Genomic DNA, 9965 nt, shown 5'->3' with positions numbered 1-9965 from the left:
CACACACTGTGCATGAAAGAGTCTGCTCAGGGTCTCCCGTGTCTCAAGGCTTTATAGCCTCATTTTGCTCAGTTCTCACCTGAGCTCTACCGAAGTGCCATACCTGTTCCTGCTGCCATGCCATCATTACTCATAAGGAAAATAAGTCAAACGAAGGTTAAGGGACATGCTTGACATGAACATGAAGTGATGAGCCCAGAACTCAGCCTAAGCAAGTTGGAACACATGCTCATACTCACTACATTATCCTTCTTACTGCAACATATGTGCAGAAGACACACACACACACACACACACACACACACACACACACACACCATATATATTATGATGCAAAAAGGTTGTCTTGTGCCTGATAACAAATCATACTTGGTCTCCCAAGCTATGGGTTATACCCATAATATCACTTTAAATTCCTGCATCATATTCTGGTGTCAGCATGTTTGATCAACTTCATTGTTAGCTTTTTGGTCTTGCCATTCCTTCAGTAGTTCCTTTGTAATCTGAACTTTTCTCATGTTACAATGTTTCATTTTAACAGTCCCTTAAGCTTTATATTCCCTCTCTGTAAAATGATTACAGTAACAGTAACAAAAAATACTTTCCTCATTGACAGATTATACATATATACAATTTGGCTACTTTTGTGATATTACCTGATAGAATATTACAATAGAAAATTAAATGTTGCTGTTAGGCATAGGGATTTAGAGGACTTTAAGCATTACAAACAATGACAATAAGATTATAATGAAATATAACTTGGAAACCAACTATTCAGTACAATTACAGACACTGAAGTTAGAATACACTTGGAGTTTTCTCTCCTACAAATGGTTTCATTGACCATCAATGGTCACCAGTACAGCTTAAATTCATGTGGCTTTACAACACTGAGTGGTGCTGGTCTTGTATTATTTCCTCTTTTAGTTTCATACTCTGTGCACTATGAAACCCGATCCAAGGACCCTTACCCTTATCCATCTTTCCCCTTGAGTAAGTGCACACGTACCTCCCTTTTGGTGCTCTGCATTTATTTATTATTGATTCATTTACCCCCAGGCTTCCGCTAGAGGATTATAGGTGTCAGCAATGAAAAAGCAGCCCACAGACGTGCTAGAAAGGACTTCTTGCCTTAATTATGACTGCGCAGCCCTCAGTTGAATACATAGTCTTCTGAGTATGTGGTCTGCTACCCTAATTCCTGTAGCACCCACACACTAGGATATTTGTGCATGGGTTTTAAACACGTATAAAACTGTAGTGTGCTGATGTGATATCTTATTCAACAACAACAAAAAACACCCATGAAATTAATCTAGAAAATAGAACAGATTATTATCCTCTCTGTAGTAAGGGATTGTGGACATATTTGGCTTTTGCTCTTTGAATTCCAAAAGGGAATTGCTTTATTTCATATCAAATGACTTAGCAAAAAAAAAATTAATGTATGTTTGAGAGGGGGCGTATGTGTGTGTCTGCACTTGGGCATTTGTGTATAAGAGAGAGGATGTATTTTTACCAAAACAACTTAAAACATACTTCATCTCGCAGAATGGTTATTGATTTGACATAAATATTAATAAAAGAATGACAAAATTCCTGAAGATACATTCTTTTATTTAAAATGGTAGCTATTATAACACATCGTACAGTGAATGAAGACCAGAGAATCACATTGAAACTTCTAAAAACACCTCTATATAGTCACAAAACATGAAACATGCTGCTAGGGTACAAATAGAGTCAGATACCAAAGTCTCAGTACATTGTCAGCATAAAAGCAACCAAAGGAAGTGCAAGAACATACAGGACTTTTTTTTTGCTTCCAGCAGTAGCTGTCTGAACTGGCTCAGAGCAGCGTTTCCTTCTCTGGAGACCACATCACTGGCAAGTTGGTACAATTCCATCAACACTGCTTTGCTGAAGTTACAACTAATTTCTACTTCCGAGAAGGTCACATTAGAATTACAATGCTTATTGGCACAATATGAAAAAATAAACACTTTTTTGAGTTTTTTTTCACTTATAACATTTGTTATTAAATAAATAATCATTCCTCATAGTACATGTTTTATTTTACCTTTCACTGCTCATTGACACAGATGAAGATGAATAAATAGTGTGTTACAGAGTTTTATTTACGTCTTCTCTCGTAGTTCTGAATTGCGCTTCTTTCATAAGCCACTGAAAACAGAGGAAGTAAAAAGTATGTTTTACGGGGATTCACAAAGGGAGCTAGTAATGTTCAATATTTATGCTAAATTATGACAGTGTCATAATGACATTTCCCCTTGAAAGAAATATTTCTAAATTTTTTTTTCCTGTACATCTTACAAACCTGTCTGACAATTTATATCTTCCTTAGAAGCATTCTAGCCACAGCATTCCTGGTTTCTTTGGTCGTCTGCTATTTATTTGGTATCCTAAAACTACAACAGCGTATTTCTGCGATCCAGTGTGACGCTCATATTCAGCCACTTACGCAAGCACTCGCTGATACCCACAGTGATTACAGAAATTACCATGCCTAACATAGCCATTCGTTAGGAGGATAAAAAGGAAATGCTCAACTCTTATTCTAGGACAAAGATCGATAACCCACAGTCCATAGGTTCAAAGTGCCCCACTGTCTGTTCTTATAAATACAGTTTTATTTGGACATACACACACTCAATTCATGTATTTATTATCTACAGGGTCATGGCAACTTTGAACAACATAACTTGGGAAGCCTAAAATATTTAGAAACTTGTTCGTTTCAGGCAAAGATTTCCTAAGCTCTGTTCCGGGGGAACTTGATGATGTGAGGGTCTCTTTTCTCATGGATACCTTCTGATGATAGCCCTTGAGACTAAAATCACTCTCACTCTCTGTAGGAAATTCCAATGAACTCAGAAATCCACGGCACATTTTGACTTACCTCTTAAAATTTGGAGGCCTGTGAAAATGTCAATTGCTATTTCTAAAAGTACTTAGCACTTGGGTACTAAGTAACTTAAGTGCTGTGACTCACTGGATTAAAAATGCCAAGGTGCATTATATCATGTCACATTCGATGTAGTTCCAAAGGATGTGTAACCACAAAATGTTAAGGATCAGAACCACTGTCTATGTAAGGGTATTTCATCATCTTACCCGGCACTATAACTTAGATTTGTGTTATCCTGAAATGAATGCGCCTGTGGAAAATGTCCTGCATGAAGAGCTGGATGGAGAGGAAACAACAGTTGTGTAAAAATCATGGTGCTACTGTGAACGGTTTCCTAGGGGAGAAAGGAGGGGAAGGTAGAAGGCACCAGGTCTAGCATCAGCTCTGCTTCCCAGGGCGGCTCTCTAAAGGCCTGCCTCCCTCTAAAGGAAGGTGAGCAGTCAGCTAAATGCCTTGCATCAGTTCTATGTGTGAACCTGAGCCCAAATGGGCCACTTTTGAAGAAGGCAACATTTTCTCATCCTCTTTTATTAGGAGAGGGATGAGGAGCATGAGTTAGCCCCTGACAGGCTTTTAGGGTACCAACATTCTGCCTCACAGAAGTGGCCTAGATGCTTGTCAAAGCAACCAAGACTGTGAAGCTTCTGTGGGGTACAGGGTTCTCCTGCAACGAAGCAGCTCTTAGTCGGCCCTTGAACTCTCGGAAGTATTTACCAGTTTTTGTGCCTTGGAGCTGGTGAGAATTTCTCAGTTGTCAGAGGCGTGTGTGACCAAGACACAGTAAGCATCAGGCGGCTGGGGAATGATAGCCATGCCCCACTGAGTGTGTAAAACACTGCCCTGTTTACTTCACCCCTGTTTTTTTCCACTTTTATTTTCTTAAATAAAATATAAGAAAAAAAAAAAAAGAAAAACTACCTAACACTTCTGATTCATTGTAGCAACTCTATTTTTATTGATGATAATATAACTTTAAGTGTATTTAATCCCCTCTAAGTTGCACATCAGGTATATTGTTCATATATACCTGTTCTCAAAGGTTTAAAAATTCTAGAAGTGGAGACTTGGTGACTAATACAATTAGTAAGAAAACTACAGTTATGTGAGGAGTGATACAGTTGGAGGCAAACATTGCAGCAGCTTAAATTTATCTTCCATTTCTCAAAGCCGGAAGACAACATACATAGAAATGAAACAAGTACAAGTTTTAAACAGGTATACATAGCTTTTTTAAGAATTAAACTTTCATAGCCCCAAGATTACTGGTGAGAATATAGAAAAGATGTGTCTAAATTTGCAAAGTGAAGTAATAATAAAAACGATAAAAACACTAAAATGATTATTTTTGTGTGAGTTCAGACAACTAAGAATAAAACCAGCACATCTTGTAAATTTTATGGACACTATAAATACTATAAATAGATAGGACAGCTGCTGATTAATTTCTAATCAGATGTTTATCATTTTAGTTTATTTTCACTGATAGTAATATATATATAGAATTTAAGCATTTTTTTTTTCAGGGCACTGAACCAAGGACTTGCATGTGCTTAACAAAAAGACAGTTTCCATGAAAATAACACAGGGGTTATTTAACATTGAATATAATTTGACTAAATGAAGTAAGCAATGAGAGGTTTTAGAAATACGTCTGTGGCATTTATATAAAGTTGCAAGCTAGAGAAAAGAGGAGTTACGCAGCCTTAGATCAAGGAAAATTACAGTTTAGATTTGAAATGGATTTGTGGAGTTGTGCCATTTTTTTTTTTTCCTGAAGTTACATAGCTAGAACTGAAGAATCGTTCGATAGTGTTCCTTTTTAAAGGCATGAGTATGGACTGTGCTACACTCATCCTCTTAAACACCCATTAAGACACTGAGATTTTGAGCTTCCATAACTTCAGAGAGTGTGCTTTTTAGGGACACTATGCTTGTTGTATCTATTTATTTTTGTATTGGAATATTGCCAGATATAATGTATTATAATTCTATATTACTTTAATTATAAGAGCTCTCACTTCTCCCTAAGAGTCCAGCGAATTTTTTTTGAAGATAACTATGACAAAGAGTGTCAGACTATCCCAAAGACTCGGGTATGTAATGACCAAGTGGGGCACGTGCTGGAAGACCTGGTGTTTTGAGAGAATATTCCAATACTGTGATGGCATTAGCTTAAGCAGCTATCAATCCATTCTTGGCTACAAACACTACTGTGAAAATTTGTCTACAGAAATGCTCATTTTCAGTCCTTTATTTAGTATGTTGAAAATTATGCTTCATAAAAGTATCAGAAGCAGATTTGTATATTTTCAGAAACGATTTGATACATACCAGAATTTAAAGCTCTTTTGCCCATTAGTCCAACAAAGGAATCTGTTTTATGCCCTGGAAAATACATTTAGGGGTATTTTATTACGTATGTCTTTGAAGAAATAAACTCACAACTAGTACAGAGTAAAACAAGTATATGCATATATGCCTGTGTGATAAATATGTTTCTATTTCACATACTGGTGAACTCATAGAAGATTTTATATAAGCCTTACAAAACAAACTAAAACAATGCATTTCAAGTACTTTTCTCAGTTCTATAACCAGTCATTAGCAGAATCTGTTATCTGTATTATGTTTTATCTATTATGAAGCTTTAACTACGGTTATTACTAGACCTAGCTTTAAAGTTTTAGGAGTCAGTTACACATTTGTGTGTGAGTGAAATAGCCAAGCTTTTTTTTTTTTCCAAATATGTTGCATTTCTCAACAAGGAAACTTTAAGTCAATCTCTATCCTTGGTATATGGTATCTTCTAAGGACCACATTTAGGAGATTTAGACTGAACATACTCCTTTTGTGCAAGCATGTTAGTTTTGACAGCAACAAGATGGATTCATTTTTATTACATATGTTTTGCTATATAAAATTCCCTTAAAATTTAAATCCTTAGAAAGTAAATATGAATAAAGTATTTTTTTTCAAAGGTGAAGGCTTTGGGAGAATTATCTTACTGCTTGGGAGAGTTGTTCTTGGTTTCCACTGTGTTGATTGAGACCAGGATGTTATCAGTTTGGACTCTACCCTGTCAATGGATAAGTCAAATCCATAGCAACACTGCCAACAGCCTGAGGGACTTCCCGTCACCCCAGCATCCAAGTAAATAGGAAAGAGCTTCAGAGACCTTCCACTGCCACCGTTCTGCAATCTTCATTGTTTTCTCTCAGGTTCCCATTTAGTTATAGGATCAAGGGGGAAATAACCCTGCATCTCTAGTTGTTTTCACAGTTTGAGTGAATTTTCTATACAAATATTCACCCACTATTTAATCAATAGTGGAATACCCCCTTCCTTGCCAACATAAAATTCATTTCATGAATATGAGTTAGAGAGATATGTGAGTGTTTGTTTGTTTGTTTTTGTAGTGTTTGTGGGGTGTGTGTGGTTGGAGATGAATGCTTGTGATGAATTTTAACCCTTGAGTAGAAATTCTACAGCTAAAAACTTACAGGTGTTAATTCTTTTTCCTTTTTAAATGTAATGCATGTTTTGGTGCTGTAATCTGCCTACACAACAGAGTTTAGTCACAGTGGTTATTCATCGAATCACATTCTGGATAAGACTTATGTCTTTTCCTTTCTTACCTTGTCTTAATTAAAATTACTGAGCCCTATGTTATGCCTCAAAAGATAATGCATGAAGCAGAATTTAATATCACTAACATTAGCAATTGATAAGGATCAAAATAATTGTGAACTTACTTTTGTGAGAAATCTGGCCATGTCCTAGAAGAAAAGAGACAGCTATCAGACACATGGATTTCTTTTTAAAAGCTACTGTATATTTTTACAGAAAACCTAAGAAATTGATTTTCAACATATTTAATGCTTCCCAATTATGTACCATCCTGAAGAATAAAGTAAATGAATTATTAATAAAATTATTCATTATTTTATTATTACCAAATTATTTTAAAAAGACAAATATGAGCCAGGGTTTTAAAAGGCAGAACCGTGGGACTCTTGAGATCTGTTAATATTAGCAAAGCTATCTAATATACTGACTTCAGAGTTGATCACCCACTTGACATGTGCAGGCGCCTAACACACCCACACCCACCCACACACCCACACACCCACACACGCATCTTAATTAGGCATAATTTCAAGACCTTGTATTTCTACCATGAAATATTTTCTTAATGATCATTCATAATAGTAAAGATTTATAGGGATGTTTACCATAAAGAGCCTTTAACAGGGCCACTTGTTTTTCAATTGAGGAATCTGACAAGAGATGAATTGACATTAACTCTTCGCAGGCTCCATTGACTGTGCCATCAACTCAAGGCAACTGAATATTTCTATTACCATAGTAAGGGGTAGCTAAATCTAATCCAATCCCAGAAAACACTACCAGCATCTTTCACCTGAGCCTGGACCTTTCCAACATATCCGTAGACCCTTGTAATTTGGATCTTTCGACAGAGGAGTTTTTAGCTGAGGGTTAGTTTCCACTTTGGTTTACTTTGGTGCTGTGAGGCATGCGAAATGGATCTCCCCCTACCTCCCAACCCCTGTGGGCTAGTGCCAGCTTTACTCAAGCGCACATCAGAGTCTTCCAGGACTCACTAGTCATTTATACTCGCAGGGCAGGAGACATCTGGGGGCTCCAGGAAGGGGCACGCATGCAAACCAAGTAACCTAATAGACCTAGTGACTATTCCTCATCTCACCAGCATCCCGTTTGCCCATTAATCCAAAGAACTGCTGAGGCTTGGGTCTCCGGGCGATTCTCTGCAGCAGATGTTCAAAGGGCTCCGGCAGCGCCTCCTAGGGGACAAACCCACGTGAAGACAACTTGAGTAAAGGGCAGGGAGGGAGAGGGAGAAGGAAGGGAACGGGGAGGACAGCTCCACGGTGCTGCAGGAGCTTCTCCGGGAGCTATGGATCCCCCCAGGGACCAAAAGCTGGAGGGCTGGCGCGAGGCCAGGCCATTCTAGAGTCTGCAGCACTCTCTCCGACCTGGCTTGGCCTGGGACTGCCTTCTCCCCAAAGTCTACCCCGGGTGCCCCTGTCCAGCAGCGCAACTCGTTCCAGTGTTTTGCGCTTTCCAAAGCTCTTTGTCGCATCAGAGGTCTGTTGATCACCTTTTTCTTTTCTCAGCCAGACATGGGAGACCCCTCACTGTCCTAACCACACACATTGGGGTGGATACAGAAGGCTGTGGATACTTGAAAAAGCGACCCCGCACCATCACCCAACTTTCACGGTTTCCCGTGGCGCGCTCCTCGGCGCTGAGAGCCAGGTAGAGGGAAACTCAGAGCACTGACAGGAGTGTAGAGTTAGCCTCCGCCTCTGAGACCCCACAGCTCGCTGAGATCCCACTTTTGCTCCCATCGATCGGTTCACGTCTCTCTCCAGCATCTCCAAGCGATCTGGCACCACAGTTGGATCAAAGCCCCTGAGACCGCGTAACTAGGGACCAAAACCGTGCGAGATTTCCTACCTGGTTAGAGAGAGCAACTCTCCTGCTGGAGAGAGACTGAACCTGCGACCCTGCCTTCCCTGAGAGGGAAACTTAGTGCTGGGGTCTAAGCCTTGTGCGGAACCCGGACGTCAGCCCTTCACACTCCACTGCGCTGCCGGGGCTGGGCTAATCAGGGTGCTACCCCAAGCGGATGGCAACAGCTCGGTTGGTTGGGTCTCTTACCTTGATCTGGTCACTGTCGGACCAGTCGGACCAATAATTGAGATCGTCGTTGGCACCGATTTCCTCTGCAAACAGTTGAGTGGAAATGAGAAAGATGACCGCCACGGCCACGAGGATTTTCATGTTGGCTTGCTGGAGAGAGCAGGAGAGAGGAGAGGAGATATTATCCACGTGTGGGTGGTGAGCACCCAAGAGTTCGAGCAGCTGAATTTCAGTGTCACAAGAAAGAAAAATAAAATAAAATAAGACGGGTCCGGCTAAACCAAGATTCAACAAACAAACAAACAAACGAAAATCCCCAACAAAACCTCACCAGGTCTAACATTTCTCCATACCCTTTAGGAAGGCGCTTGATGCCCCAGAGCCTCAAATCCTCCTCTCCCTGAGTTTCAGCATCTTAGACCCCTACCCACTGACCCACAGCCCCAAGCCTGGAGGCTCTGCAGTTGGGGGGACGAAGGGGAGCTTTGGCATTTGCACAGCCCGTCCGTTCCCCTGTCCCCAGTCCCCCGTCCCCCGTCGCCCAGTCTCCCGCCTGGGGCTGCAGCGGGAGCGGAAGCCTGGGACGCCCCTTCCGACCGTGGCGGGAGGGCAGCCGGCAGCCTCAGCTGGCCGGTGGAGTGGTACTCACTGCGGTCAGACCCGCGGGGATGCTCGGCGGCGGGTGCGCACTGGCTGGGCGCTCTTCTCTCTCCTCGGCCAAGGTGCAGGAGCGGAGCGAGTCCGAGTGCGCTCTAGTCCCTGCTCCTGCTTCGCGGTATTTATCTCGGGCGTGACGAGCCTGGAGAGCCACGTGACACTCTCCCCACGCGACTTTCTGCTCAATATTTAATTAGCCGCCCCCTCGCCTTTTGCTTGCGTGATGGAGAGTTTCCGAGACGGTAACCCGTCGGTGTCCATAACATCTGGACCCAATTGGGTTCGAAATGACGCAATTTTAGGGAAGTCGAGGTCTCGCCATCCAATCCAGAGAGGCCTGTCCTCTTCCGTTTGCAAATCTGACGCCCCCTCCCCTCTTCTTCCGAACAAGGTTCACCGACACCTGAGATTACTCATCAAAACTGAGCGAAGTGACTCATGTCTCGGACTTGGAGAACTTTTCTCCTAAGAGGCATCCGGAAATCTTGCTCTTTTGAGGATGGCCAAATAACTTTGGCAGTGAAACCTTGTCATAGGGAAATCACTCTAAGACAGGAGCAAGCACTTCAGTGGGGTGAAGCAAGAGGGAGTTTTCTTCCATTTCTACCTTCCCGGGTCTTAAAGGCTGGTGAGATGTCATGTCTACAGCTGGGAAAGCCCTCTCTTTCTAAATCAGCCAGAACACTCTCCC

The 9965-nt window shown here is 41.2% G+C and overlaps 1 protein-coding gene across 3 annotated transcripts; it reads right to left on the bottom strand.

Annotated features, from left to right (window-relative positions):
* Positions 1 to 1599: 1599 nt before the first annotated feature.
* Positions 1600 to 9639, bottom strand: Tac1 (tachykinin precursor 1). Of its 3 annotated transcripts, none has more exons than XM_021647617.2 (7): positions 9267 to 9639; positions 8636 to 8767; positions 7659 to 7755; positions 7165 to 7209; positions 6685 to 6708; positions 5264 to 5317; positions 1600 to 2187 (listed from the first exon to the last, which is right to left on the bottom strand). In XM_021647617.2, the coding sequence occupies exons 2-7, from the start codon at positions 8756 to 8758 to the stop codon at positions 2138 to 2140; spliced, it is 393 nt and encodes a 130-aa protein (XP_021503292.1). In that variant the 5' UTR covers positions 8759 to 8767; positions 9267 to 9639; the 3' UTR covers positions 1600 to 2137. The 3 variants fall into 3 exon arrangements, with proteins under 3 accessions (XP_021503292.1, XP_060229880.1, XP_021503293.1); XM_060373897.1 differs by lacking the exon at positions 9267 to 9639 and adding an exon at positions 8971 to 9114; XM_021647618.2 differs by lacking the exon at positions 7165 to 7209 and having other exon boundaries at positions 9267 to 9628.
* Positions 9640 to 9965: the final 326 nt, after the last annotated feature.

Source organism: Meriones unguiculatus, chromosome 21 (assembly GCF_030254825.1).
Source record: "Meriones unguiculatus strain TT.TT164.6M chromosome 21, Bangor_MerUng_6.1, whole genome shotgun sequence".
Classification (NCBI taxonomy): Eukaryota; Metazoa; Chordata; class Mammalia; order Rodentia; family Muridae; genus Meriones; species Meriones unguiculatus.
The sequence above is the reverse complement of the archived record's forward strand: the minus strand, read 5'-3'. Positions and strand labels throughout refer to the sequence as shown.

What these genes read in the sequence shown, in the direction of transcription:
- Tac1 (XM_021647617.2), bottom strand. Translation starts at nt 8,758, where the DNA reads ATGAAAATCCTCGTGGCCGTGGCGGTCATCTTTCTCATTTCCACTCAA. An exon ending in CCGACAGTGACCAGATCAAG is followed by an intron (nt 7,756 to 8,635) that starts GTAAGAGACCCA and finishes TTTGTCCCCTAG; the next exon opens with GAGGCGCTGCCGGAGCCCTT. An exon ending in AATGGGCAAACGGGATGCTG is followed by an intron (nt 7,210 to 7,658) that starts GTGAGATGAGGA and finishes ATCTCTTGTCAG; the next exon opens with ATTCCTCAATTGAAAAACAA.